Here is a 15,015-nt window from a genome sequence, read left to right on the forward strand (position 1 = left end):
AAGCCGAGGTGAAGTATAACAAGCTGGGAAAAAGACTTCGAGAGTCTGAAGCCGAGCATATGGCACTGCACAAGGATGATATGGAGATGATTAACGATTGGAAATAAAGAGTTGTTAAATCCAGCGAGAGGCTGGAATACCTGGAATATAGTTTAATGGAGTTGAATGGAAGATGAGAAAAAGGGTCACTGACTGCCAGAATGCTGAAGGAAATGAAGGAGGGCATCTTGCAAGGGCATTCTTACTGTTGAACGTGTGTGATTTAGGAGAGTTTATTTACAAGAGCATCCAGTCTGGAGAGGGTCCTTCTGGGACCAAGTAGATTTGATTTATTTGCCTTCCTTTCAAATGTAATAAGGCCAAGAGCCATTAGTGACATTATCTTATTTAGTTTCATTTTGGTTCGTTTACTTTTATTTTAATGAAATGAGGCAATTATTGGCACTAAATTTCTCCAAATTTATTTGTCTCTAGACCTACCTCGGGCACAACGAGACTCCCAAATTAGGACACAAATTTATATTCCCGCAATATGTGTTTAAATAATGCAAATATTTCGGAATCCTTACTGACTTGTTTACTTTTTGATTTTTTTATTTCTTTATTCCCATCCCCTAAGGTTGGTTCGCTCATACTGGCATCATCTGTATATCACACCAGATCTAGAGGCCCTCCACCTCCTCCTCCTCCAAGCAATATAAAAGGCAAAGGAAAAGAAAAAATGGATGACTTAAGTAGTATCCGAAAGGAGAATGTTGAGAATGCAGAAACTTCAGATGGGCAGAGTACTCCGGCACCAAATGATCTAGTCTTGAGATTGGAACAAAAGATATTTGAATTATAAGGAGAGCTTCAGCAGGTCCGCAACTTGGCAAACTTATCACTCACCTTGAACATCCCCGACATCAACCAACAAAACACAAAGAACCCAACCCCTCCCCAAAACACACCAAGCCAACATCCTCAAAACCCTCCTGCACCACACAATATGCAACCCCACCCCAAAATCTCAATCCCCTACCAATACTAACTCCGCCACAAGACCATCATCAACCAATTCCTTACCTACCGACCACCAATTATCATACTCCCCAGAATACACCACAACCCGTTCCTGACCCTCAAAACTCTACTAATGACCACCACTACACCCAGGCACCGGGCACTCAACAAAACAACCCCATATACATGGAACCCATGCCTCGCTCTATCCAACCAATCTCCTATACCCCAGAATCCTTTGAGAAGGACCTGCTCATTCAAAACATGGCTGAAGAATTCAAGAAATTGACAAGCCGAGTTCAAGGTGTCGAAGGCGTCAAAGGAATAGAAGGTTTGAACTATGAAGATCTATGCATACAACCAGATGTAGAACTGTCGGAGGGATACAAGCCTCCCAAGTTTGAAATGTTTGACGACACAGATGATCCTAGGGTCCATTTGAGGACCTATTGTGACAAGCTTGTAGGGGTTGGGAAAGACGAAAAGATCCGGATGAAACTCTTTATAATGAGTCTTACTGGAGATACTTTATCCTGATACATCAGCCAGGATCCCAAGAAATTGTCCAATTGGGTGAGCATGGAATCAGATTTCATGGACCGGTTCAGGTTCAATATAGAGAGTGCACCAGATGTTTTCTACATCCAGAATCTTAAGAAGAAATCCACCTAAACCTTCCACGAGTATGCTACTCGTTGGAGGTCAGAAGCGGCCAAGGTCAGGCCATCTTTGGATGAGAAACAGATGAACAAGTTCTTCGTCAGAGCACATGATCTATAGTATTATGAAAGATTGATGGTCATTGAAAACCATAAGTTCTCTGATATCATCAAGCTTAGGGAAAGAATTTAGGAAGGCATCAAGTGGGATGGTAACAAATTTTGAGGCATTACAGGCCATAAGTAAGGCATTACAATCGGGCGGCATATCAGAGAAAAGAGACGTTGGGGCAGTAATGGTGGCTCAGGGCCCAAATTATCCACTTACCTATCAAACACCTCCACCCACATATCAAACACCTCCACCCATATATCAACCCTTATCTCCTAGATATTCCCAACCAGCCATTGTCCATCACACCTATAACTCCCAACCATCTAATTTCCAATCACCTCCAACTCGCCAAAACTTTCCAAGATCACAATCAAACTTCGACCGAAATCCACCCAGACAATACACCACCATTGCTAAACCCATCGACCAGTTGTATGAGAGGTTGAAAGATGCTGGTTACGTTACTCCTATTCCTACTGTGGCATTAGAAAATCCATCCCAATGGGTCAATCCAAACAAAACTTATGCGTACCATTCCGGTATGAAGGGGCACACTACGATGAGTGCCGAACATTGAAAGATAAGATCCAGACGCTAATTGACAACAAGGTCATACAGACAAATGAAGCCACACCCAATGTCCGCAACAACCCTCTCCTTGATCATAGAGGCGGTGGGGTACATGCGATAGAGACGAATGAAGAATGGGATCCTGAGGGGTCGATTGGGCTTATTCAGGAGGGAGATGGCTTTAAAACCTCGGTCACACTTACTCCCATTGTAGTACAGACTCTGTTACCAATCGAGGTTGAGGTAGTTACACCAGTTCCATTTGAGGTAGAGGTGGCTCCGCCTGCGACCACCCCTGCTCCATTTGAAGTAGAAGTAGTCACACCTTTTACACTGATAGTATCAACCACACCTCCTTTCCACTAAAAAGCAATACCTTGGGATTACGTTGCCGAAGCTCGGCAAAAAGGGAATGCAAAGGTAGAAGAATCTGATGTTGCATAGGGAATGACCAGGACCGGAAGAGTCTAAACACCTGAACACCTGGGAAGACCAAGTAAGGATGCCACTACCAAACAACCTGTCATTGAAATAGGGCCAGATGACCTTTGGAGGAAAATACAAGCAAAGGAGTATTCCGTCATTGACCATTTGAACAAAATCCCAGCTCAGATATCCATACTGTCATTGTTGCAAAATTCGGAGGCACATAAGAATGCTTTAATGAAAGTGCTGAGTGAAGCTTGTGTACCCAACAACATCACCGGTGGAGAGATGGCCAATATGGTAGGGCAGGTACTGGAAAGTCATAAGATCATCTTCTATGAAGATGAGCTACCGCCTATGGGGTTGAATCACAATCGAGCATTGCATATCATAGTGCAATTTGAAGACAAATTCATTGCTAGGGTCTTGGTTGACGGGGGTTCAAACCTAAATATTTGTCCATTGGACACTCCGAAAAGGTTGGACAAAGGTTTTCATGAAATACGGGCAGAAGGCATGAACGTGAAAGCTTTCGATGGGTCTCAAAGGGCTACGATTGGGGAAATTAACCTTTTCTTACAAATGGGGCCAACTTGATTCAACGTCGAGTTTCAGGTTCTTTACATACCGGCCTTATACAATCTTGTGTTGGGCCGACCATGGATCCATGCCACTGGGGTTGTGGCATCTACACTACATTAAGCTATGAAATTTGATTGGAATCGTCAGGAAGTGATCATTCACGGAGATAGGAGTAACCCCATTTACACTAGTCAAACCATCCCAGTTATTGGAAATAGAAAAAGGCTAGGAGGGGATACCTATCATCACATTGAACATGTCAATGCCGTCAAGAAAGATAAATGGTGGAGTAGCAAAATAGAAAGCATACTGGCATGGTCTGAGTATGAGTCTGGCAAAGGGCTGGGGAAGAATATCCAGGGTATCACTAAACCAACACGGCTGAAGGGTCATGGTACTACCTTTGGGCTCGAATATTAGTACACATGGAAAGAATACAATGATTGGTTGCCTTCATGGCACAAGCCATATTACCCTCTCGAGCAACCAGTGCCATATCTAGATCAAGATTTTCACCAAGCTGATACAATATAGGGAACTACAGAAGAGGAGGCATTAGCTGGGCTGAACAATCTGTTCTTGGAAGAGGAAGGCATGGGCTGCAGTGCAATAATTGAGAAAGAGGAGGAAGAAGACCTCACTATTCAGACTGTGAAGAAAAGAGTTGTACTCAAAAACTGGACCGCCACACCGTCCCGGGCCCGCTGAGTCCCTCGGTAACTTGGCAGATTTTATTTCTATAGCCATTCTAGGCATTTAAGATTTTCAGTAATTTTGTTTTAAAGACTTACTTATTTCAAAATAAATGCTCGATTCATCGAGCCGCACTTGTCTGGATGTTGTTTAATTTTAATCAGATGCATTTTCTCTTATTATTCATTACTATTTTCTACACTTTTTCTTTCTACAACGTTATTATTACTTTTCCTGATAAACCGGTGACTGTGACAGGTATGAAGCAACGCAACATGAGAATAGTGATTCATATGAAGAAGATGAGATACCTAGAGAAGTTGTGAGGGAATTCAAAAATTTTGAGAATAAGCCTAAGTCCAACCTGGACGAGACTGAAGCAGTAAATTTGGGGGATACCAAGACCGTCAAGGAGACTCACATCGGCATTCACTTATCGCCAACAGAGAAGGAAGAGTACATCCGTTTCTTAAAAGAGTATGATGACATTTTTGCATGGTCATATGATGACATGACCGGTTTAAGCACATCTATAGTGGATCACAAGTTGCCTACTAATCCCATGTGTCCGCCAGTAAAGCAGAAACTCCGAAAGTTTAAACCAGACATGAGCCTGAAAATCAAGGAGGAAGTTACCAAATAGATCAAAGCCAAAGTTCTTAGGGTGGTTGAGTACCCAACCTGGTTAGCTAACATTGTGCCTGTACTGAAGAAAGATGGGAATTCAGAGTATGTGTTGACTATCAGGATTTAAACAGAGCAAGTCCCAAAGACGACTTTCCACTACCAAACATACACATCCTGAATTATAACTGCACCAAGCATGAACTCCAATCTTTTGTAGATTTCTTCGTGGGTTATCATCAGATCTGATGGATGAAGAAGACGTGGAGAAAACAACTTTTATTACACCATGAGGGGTATACTACTACAAGATGATGTCGTTTGGTCTAAAGAATGCTGGGGCTACCTACATGAGATCCATGACAACTATCGTCCATGATATGATACACAAAGAAATAAAGGTGTATGTGGATGATGTCATTATCAAATCCAAGAGGGCCGCAGACCACATAGCAGAATTGAGGAAGTTCTTTGATAGGTTAAGGAGGTACAATCTGAAGATGAACCCCTGCGAAGTGTGCATTCGGGGTTCCTGCAGGAAAGTTATTGGGATTTATCGTCAGCTGTTGAGGGATCGAGTTAGATTCATCTAAAGTCAAGGCTATTCAAGATTTACCGCCACCAAGGAGCAAAAAGGACGTGATGAGCTTCCTAGGATGTCTCAACTATATCAGTCGCTTAGTAGCACAATCCACAGTCATATGTGAACCTATATTCAAGATGCTGAGGAAAGATGCCGAAACAAGCTTGCACTGAGGATTGTCATAAAGCTTTCGACAAAATCAAGGAGTACCTGTCTGCACCACCAGTTCTGGTCCCCCCGAAACCAGGACCACCTTTGCTACTGTATGTATCTATATTGGATGGAGCCTTCGGATGTGTTCTGGGACAACATGACGAGACAGGGAGAAAGGAGCAAGCCATATATTACTTGAGTAAGAAGTTCACTCCTTACGAAGCACGGTACTCTCTGCTAGAGCGCACTTGTTGTGCTTTGACTTGGATGACCCAGAATTTGAGGCATTACTTCTATGCCTATACTACATACCTCATATCTAGGATGGATACTTTGAAATACACATTTCAAAAACCCATGCCGACTGGAAAGTTAGCCAAACGGCAGATACTGTTGAGTGAGTTTGATATCATCTACGTAACTCAAAAGGCGGTCAAAGGGCAAGCATTAGCAGATCATCTTGTTGAAAACCCGATGGGAGGAGAATACGAACCCTTGAAAATGTATTTTCCTGATAAAGAAGTGTCATTCATAGGAGAGGACATTACCGAAGCATACGACGGTTGGAGGATGTTCTTTGAAGGAGCTACAAATTTCAAAGGAGGGGGCATTGGAGCACTTTTGGTATCAGAAACAGGTCAAAATTATCTGGTATCTGCTAAACTCAGATTTCTCTACACCAACAACATGGCGAAATATGAAGCCTGCATACTAGGACTCAACATGGCAATCAACATGAATATTCAGGAGCTTCTGGTAATCGGTGATTTAGATTTGCTCGTGCACCAGGTACAAGGAGAATGGGCCACCAAAAATTCCAAGATATTGCCATATCTGCCCCATGTGTAGGAATTGAGAAATAGGTTCATGAAGATAGAGTTCGGACATGTGCCCAGAATTCAGAATGAGTTTGCCGATGCGTTGACCACTTTATCATCCATGATATAACATCAAGATAAGAATTATATTGATCCCATTCCAGTGAGAATTCATAATCAGCCAGCATATTGTGCCCATGTTGAGGATGAAACAGATGGAAAACCTTGGTTCCATGACATCAAGGAGTATTTGGCGAAAGAGGAATATCTGGGGCATGCGAACCATACTCAGAAATGCACACTCCAGAGATTTTCCAATCACTTCTTCCACAGCGGAGGAAATTTGTACAGGAGAACTCCTAATTTGGGATTGCTAAGATGTGTCGATGCAAGAGAAGCTTCTAAGATACTTGAGGAGATACATGATGGGACCTGCGGCCCTCACATGAATGGTTTTGTCTTGGCTAAGAAGATACTTAGGGTCGGTTTCTTTTGGATGACCATGGAGATAGATTGCATCCAATATGTCCGCAAATGCTACCAATGTCAAGTGCACACCGATATGATAAAAGTGCCGCCAAATGAGCTCAATGCCACAAGCTCACCTTGGCCATTCGCCACCTGGGGAATAGGTGTCATCGGTCCAATTGAGCCAACTGCTTCAAAAGGACACAAGTTTATTTTGGTAGCCATTGATTACTTCACAAAATGGGTATAGGCTGCATCTTACAAAGTTGTAACCAAGAAGGTTATCGCAGACTTTGTCAAAGATCGTATCGTTTGTTGATTCAGAGTACCTGAGTCCATTGTTACTGATAATGCTGCCAATATCAACAGTGATCTGATGAAAGCCATGTGTGAAACTTTCAAAATCAAACACAAGAATTCCACAACCTATAAACCTCAGATGAATGGAGCCGTAGAAGCCGCCAACAAAAACATCAAGAAGATACTAAGGAAGATGGTAGAAAATCATAAACAATGGCATGAGAAGCTACCTTTTGCTTTATTAGGATACCACACTACAGTTCACACATCAACCGGAGCAACCCTTTACATGTTGGTTTACGCTACAGGGCGGTCATCCCAGACAAGGTAGAGATTCCTTCTTTAAGAATCATACAGGAAGCCAAACTCATAGATGGAAAAAGTATGAATGCAGTATGTCACGGTCAGCTTTACTAGAACAGAATGTCCAGAGCTTTCAACAAAAGGGTCAAACCAAGGCAATTTGTGCCAGGACAGCAGGTACTAAAGAAGATCTTCCCGCATCAATATGAACCCAAAGGGAAATTCTCTCCCAACTGGAAAGGTCCGTACATGGTCCACAGGGTGCTAAAAGGAGGAGCACTCATACTTGCAGAAATGGACGGAGAAATTTGGCCAAAACCAATCAATTCAGACGCAGTCAAAAGATACTATGCTTAGACTATTTACATTTCCTCATCTGATGTAATTGAACTATGCTTGACCTGATTCCCGTTTAAGAGGGGATACGTAGACAGCCTTATGGGTTCGGTCATATCATAATAAAATTTCCATTTTCCCCAAGATCAAAAAACTGGGGCAGAATTTTGAGGAGGACCCTCAAAATTCCGGAGCAAGTCCAGCCAATGCTAACATATGTTAGACGGTCAGAAATCGGTTAAGAAACTAGGGAAAATTTTTGAGAATGATTCTCAAAATTTCGAGGATGGATCAACAAGGCTCATTACCCGCAAACAGCCGAAGGATCATCTACCAAACTGGGACACAATTTTGAGGAGGACCCTCAAAATTCTAACATGAGGAAACTGCAATGTCTCTGAAATGTGTTATAGTCACTAGTTCATCTAAAACTCACATGATATATCAATATGACTCTATTTTTATCAATAATTGCATATTTTCGAAAACTTTATTTCTGTAACAGTCAGGTGTTACACATGGAAACTCGGAAAAGGCCCCCAGAACGGAGCAAAGCAAGGCCAACGGATGGAAGCACGAACTAACCTCCCCTTACAAAACTTACAATTTTTCTTTGAATGTAGGCACATTTGATGTAACGATATCATTCGCAAACATGTATACACAAAGCAAATTCACTATCAATCTAGCCGTCAGACACTGAATATATCTCCAGCTAAGAAATATAATACTTTTATTTGCTATTCGCTCTTTGCATGGGACTAAGCTTTGTCCCGCGTAATTGCATGAGGCTAACCCCAACATCCATACTTGCATGAGGCTAATCCTTGCCTCCATACTTGCATGAGGCTAATCCTTGCCTTCATGTTTGCATGAGGCTAATCCCTATCTCCATATATGTATGAGGCTAATCCCTGCCTCCCTATTTGCATGAGGCTAATCCCTGCCTCCCTATTTGCATGAGGCTAATCCCTGCCTCCCTATTTGCATGAGGCTAATCCCTGCCTCCATACTTGCAAGAGGCTAATCCTTGCCTCCATATTTGCATGAGGCTAATCCCTGCCTCCACTCTTGCATGAGGCTAATCTTTGCCTTCATATCTGCATGAGGCTAATCCCTGCCTCCATATCTGCATGAGGCTAATACTTGCCTCCTTATTTGCATGAGGCTAATCCTTGCTTCCCTATCTGTATGAGGCTAATCCCTGCCTCCACACTTGCATGAGGCTAATCTCTGCCTCCATATCTGTATGAGGCTAATCTCTTCTTCCATATCTGCATGAGGTTAATCATTGCCTCCTTATTTGCATGAGGCTAATCTTTGCCTCCCTATCTACATGAGGCTAATCCCTGCCTCTATAACTTCATGAGGCTAATCCTTGCCTCCATATCTGCATGAGACTAATCCTTGCCTCCATATCTGCATGAGGCTAATCCTTGCCTTCCTATTTGCTTGAGGATAATCCTTGTCTCCCTATTTGCATGAGGCTAATCCTTGCCTCTCTATCTGCATGAGGCTAATCCCTGCCTCCATACTTGCATGAGGCTAATCCCTGCCTCCACACCTGCATGAGGCTAATCCCTGCCTCCATATTTGCATGAGGCTAATACCTACCTCCACACTTGCATGAGGCTAATCCCTCCCATTTATACCTGCATGAGGCTAATCCTTGCCTCCATATTTGCATGAGGCTAATCCCTGCCTCCACATTTGCATGAGGCTAATCCTTGCTTCCACATTTGCACTGGACTAAGCATTTATCATGACCTACTTCACCCTCCGTGAACTGTCATGATGACACCTAGTCTCTACGACTAGGCAAGCCTAACAAATGCGGAACATAAACGAAACTTGCGGAAGAAATAATCAAAAGCCAAAATAACCGAATGAAAATAATAATTAAAATGCCGCTCGGCATATACAACACAACATTCTCAGAATCAAGTACACTATCCCAAAACCCAAAAACTCACAGAACCACAAACCTTTGGATATCTACAATGTCTAACTCCAGAATATCTAACAAGGGAAAGAAATACAGAAGGGCAAATGTTCAAAAGCTAGAATAGAAAAAGACTCCTCGGTCTGTGAACGGGCAGATATACCTCGAAATTGCTGGAGCAGTCGCCTCACCTCAAGGTTGATAGGACTAAGTCGCAATACCTGGATCTGCACGTGAAAAACATGTGCATAAGGGGCATGAGTACACCACAGTGGTACTCAGTAAGTGTCAAGCCTAACCTCGGTCGGGTAGTGACGAGGAAGGTTAGGGCCCTACTAAGGTTAAATAAAATATAAAATTTGACAGTGTAGAACAAAACAATATAAATAAATACAGCGGTAAAAGTAACACAGGATATAAAAAGGGCAACAAAAACTATTACAGAGACAAGGTAAAACACGGAAAGAATGTGATATGCACCAAAATAACAATCGAGGATCTCCTAGGATACCGTCCTGTGTCCCATATGTACATATCCAATGGATCTTTCGGGATCCCGTCCAGTAGTCCAACTCATAGTGCGCGGGGATCTACGGAAATCCCGTTCCATAGTCCCAAATGTAAATACCTAGTACTGGGGGAATCTATTAGTTGCATTCCCGTAGTTCCATATAACTGTGCAGGGGGGTCTACTCGAATCCCACATCCGTTGTCCCAAAATAAACAGACAAGGGGGAGCTACCAGAATCCCACATTTGTAGTCCCAAAATAAATATATAGCAGCAGGAAAATATACAGAAATGGCAAAATCTCATATTAAGGCAACAAGTGATTCTAGCCTAGCATGCTGCACAGAATTCATGTAAGGCGGGTTGAGCAAATAAAGCAATTAAGTCACTTAGACATGCTTTCCTAAGCTAACAATAGGCTTAATAGTGCAAGTAATAAAAACAGGAAAGGAAACATACTGGTGATTACTTAATGAAAACCGGATTTTCAATAATTAGCACAAGTACGCACTCGTCACCTCACGTACAAGGCATTTCAATTACCAAATATACCAATCCTAAGGGGAAGGTCCCCCACACAAGGTTAGACAAGCCACTTACCTCGAACTGGCTCAATAATCAATCCGAAACCACGCTCTTGTCACGAGTACTCGACTCCAACTGGCCCAAATCTATTCAATTCAATTGCATAATATAAATAACACTTCAAGTAACTGATTATACAAAGAAATTCTAAGCTAATACGTGAAATTAAGTAAAATGACCAAAACGCCCCTTGAGCCCATGTCTCGGAATCGGGTAAAATTTACATTTTCAGAAACCTCATACTCTCACGAGTCTATAAATAACAAGAACACTTCAATTGTCCCCTCAAATAGCCATGTTAAGGTCTTTTAATCTCAAGCCCTAATTACCCATTTTTCCCAAATTTTTCACCACCAATTAGGTCTTTAATCACATATAAATGATTTATGAAGTCAAAAATATTACCTCCAAGTGATTCCCCTTGAATCCCTCTTCAATTCCCTTCAAAAAGATTCAAAATTGCCCAAATATGGTGGAAGATAACCCCAAAATCGCGGACCAAATGACTATTTAAACATTCTGCCTAGGCATCAAGTCCTTCTTCGCGAACGCGGTCAACGCCTCGCATTCGCGAAGCACAAATTTACTTTGACTAAAATTCCTTCATCGCGATCGCGACACACAGCTCGCGAATGTGAAGGCTTAGCTCTCATACTCAACGCGAATGCGAAGGACAAATCAACCTCAACCCAGCCGCACAACTTTCCTCTACGCGAATGCGGCATCACCTCGTGAACGCGATGCACAAGACCCTATCCCCTTCGTGAATGCAGAGACTCCCTCACGAATGCGAAGTCTAAATCCTCAGCCTCACCTACTAACCTTTCACGAATGCGAGGGCCTACTCGTGACGCGAAGGTCATTTTTCTGCAGCACCCAACAACGATTTTCTGCAGTTTTTCACAACTTGAAATTGTCCGATTGACCACCCGAAACACACCCGAGGACCCCCGGGACCTCAACCAAACCTGCCAACCAATCCTTAAACATCATTCAAACTTGTTCCAACTTTCGGAACGCTCAAAATAACATCAAAACACCTATTTTTCATTGGATTCAAGCTTAAGAATTCCAAAAACTCTAAAAATACTCTTTCGATTAAAATATCTACCAAACCTCGTCCGAATGACTTGAAATTTTGCACACACATCACAGTAATCACTATGGAGCTACTCTAACTTCCGGAATTCCATTCCGACCCTCGGATCAAAATCTCACTATCGAACCAGAAACTTCAAAAATTCAACTTTCGGTATTTCAAGCCTAAATTAGCTACGAACCTCCAAAACACAATCCGAACATGCCCCTAAGCCCAAAATTACCCAATGGAGCTAACAAAACCATTGTATTTCCATTCTGAGGCCATATTCAAACCGTTCCGACTACGGCCAACTTTCCACCACTTAAGCTCTCATTTAGGGACTAAGTGTCCCAAAACTCTCCGAAAGTCAAAACCGAACATCTCAGCAAATCAAAATAGCTGGAATAAACTTGGGGAAAGTAGTTAATAGGGGATCGGGGCATAAATTCTTAAGACGATCTGCCGGGTCATCACAACTTTGTCCCTCCTTACATAAATATTGCTCTATTCTGGTACTATCTGTTTGTTTTTCGATCGGGCTAAGCCCTGCCATGCATTTCACAAGACTAAGCACTGTCTTGGTAGCCTCGTATTATTGCATCTCATGGGTTGAAATATTACCAATCTATCCAAAGGCGTCATAGTCTAAAAGGCATCATCCTCATAGCCGGAAGACACGATGGCATGGCCCGAGGATCTCTCAAATTTGCACATTATTATTCAAAGGAGTCATGGTTCGGAGGCACCATTTTCATGGCCAGAGAACACCATTTCATGGCCTGCGAATCCCTCACTAAACAATTCATGGCCCAGGACATCATGGTTCGAGGATGTCATCCTTAACCATACAAAGACAACTTTCATGGTCCAAGGGGAATCTGCATCATGTTTAAATTTTAACACAAATACCTGGTAGTAGCATCTCTTTATGTGCAGGTGACCAGCAAGCAACCGCTATCCTAGCAGGAGCGACCTCCTCCAGTTCCTTCCAAACTATCTCGAACTAAACCATTCACCATGACAACTCTTGTTTTCGGTTCGAAGTCTCGTGTCCGTTCTTGTAATGATTTCGTCGGTATAGTCCGCCAAGGAATCCCGAACTACACATCGCCTGATTCCTGTAAAACTAGGGATATGTAGGCAGCTCAAAGACTAGAGTCCGGCCTCTGTCTTTCAAAACATCCCATCCGGTCAAAATTGGCTATCATTTCTTTACCCGAAACCTCTTTTCATCCTTCCCGGGTAAAGAGGGGCAGTTGTTGATACCCAATATTTCCCTCACATATTTTTAATACATATATATACCTTTAAAATAGTACATAGGCAGTTATAAGCATGCATAAGTATTTTTATAATTTTTTCTACAGTTTTAAAAGCTCCAAATCAATTTATTTCAACTCTTTTTGTTATATAAATATCCAATAATTATCCTTCAAATTTCTTTTATGATGATTTAGCCATTCAAATTCATTATTTATGCCAACATAGTGTTTAAATATTTTTTGTGTATTTTTCGTAACTATATTTACATTTTTAAGCTAAATTGCACATATTTGCAATAATAGCCCTTACTAATGTATAATTACATTATTTATGCATAAAATGGTCTTTTATATTTTTAAAATGTTAAATAAGTATTTTAAATTATTTTAGTACACAAAGATATTTTTTATACTCATTTATCATTTTTTATAAATTATTTAGTTATTAAAAGTGCCTATTTAAAATCTGGCCTATGTTTATTTCAATTTTGGTCCTAATTCAGCCCAATTTCAATTTAAACTTACCCAATCCAAACCCTAATACCCGATCTGACCCCAAACCCTTTTAATCTCGGCCATTGATCATAGAGATCAACAGCCACAATCAGCCCCTTCCTTTTTTAATCCCAAACGACCCCCCAAACCCTTTCATTTCCCATTGTCCGCCGCCCTGAAATCCCTCTACTCTCTCAAATTCTCTCAAACCTAACCCTAATCAGACCTCTCCATCACTCATCTATGTCTATCCATGGTGGTTCCTCACCACCCCCAGGCCTCTAGCAGCCTCTCTTATATTGGTATCACCATCTTCAGGGTCCTCAAGGGACTATGGTTAGTTTGCTTGCATCTATGGCCATTTCTTTCCTGTTTCAGGCTATCCTGGTTTGATTCCGAGTGAGATATTTCTATATTTATGGGTTTCTAGGATTGATTCTTCATCTCAGTGATTGTTCGTCTCAAACCCCTAATTTCTCTTTTCTGAACTTCTTAGATCTATATAGATCTGAGATGGTTTAGACCTATTTCATATGAGTTTTACAAGAACCTTTTGGATTTTACAAGAATCATGTCATTTTTGAATGATTTTTCATCTTTTCTAAACTAGGGTTTCTGGAAATTTCTTTTCCAAAATGTTTGATGATTTTTGAGTGTTTGATCTTCTGCTTCTTATGTGTTTAGACTGATTTCATAAGTTTGTTACAACCTTAACTCGTTTATAATAAAAGCCCTAATTTTTTGACGTTCTTTGTTTGGTTTCTGAGTACTCGTGTACCGACTGTGTTCTTGCCTTGGTTCTTGTAATCTTTCTTTAGCCATTTAGATGTTTCATGGTTTCCTTAACCTAATATACCTCTACTGAGTTTCTTAGTTCAACTCTTTTATTAAATCTATATGTTTGTGTTCATTCTGACTATTCATTTTAAGACCTATATCTTTCTCCTTAAATCAGTGTCGTTTTCTTGATTTACCAATTTGTTTCGTGTCGAATCCTGACTATTTATTTCTTACCTTATTTTGTCTGCGAAACTTGCTGACTCTTTACATGATTTTCTCTTTGATTGAACCCTTGATTATTCTGAAGTTCTTATTTCCTGGTTTGATTTGAACTCCTTACCTTAATTAGTTTTTCCCTTGCCTTATTTGCTATCTGCTAATTCTTATTGATTGTTTCCTTAATTGAAACTTCTGTTCATTTACCCCTAATTACCTACTCTATACCCAAATCTTACTTGATTCTTTTCCTTAATTATCTAGCATGCTTTTACCGTTGATTGGTTATCCCTTGATTAAAGGGAAGTCTTACTGATTTACATGTGTGATTGGTTCCATGAATTTTCCTAATTGCTACTTAATTGATCTCTTACCTTATTTTGTTTAACTCTTGATTACTATATAAACTCCCTCCTATTCTCACTTCTGACACAAACAATAGTTCAAAAACTATCACTTTACACTCTAAAAGGCTCTCTCATCTCTTTCTACTCTCTTTTGCTACTTGTGATC

At 41.2% G+C, this 15,015-nt stretch overlaps 1 protein-coding gene across 1 annotated transcript; it reads left to right on the plus strand.

Annotated features, from left to right (window-relative positions):
- The first annotated feature begins 5,404 nt into the window (after nt 1-5,404).
- LOC138880829 (uncharacterized) lies at nt 5,405-7,012 on the plus strand. Its single transcript, XM_070161008.1, has 4 exons — nt 5,405-5,517; nt 5,731-6,058; nt 6,407-6,706; nt 6,944-7,012. The coding sequence occupies exons 1-4, from the start codon at nt 5,405-5,407 to the stop codon at nt 7,010-7,012; spliced, it is 810 nt and encodes a 269-aa protein (XP_070017109.1).
- The last annotated feature ends 8,003 nt before the right edge of the window (nt 7,013-15,015 follow it).

Source organism: Nicotiana sylvestris, chromosome 11 (genome assembly GCF_000393655.2).
Source record: "Nicotiana sylvestris chromosome 11, ASM39365v2, whole genome shotgun sequence".
Taxonomy (NCBI): domain Eukaryota; kingdom Viridiplantae; phylum Streptophyta; class Magnoliopsida; order Solanales; family Solanaceae; genus Nicotiana; species Nicotiana sylvestris.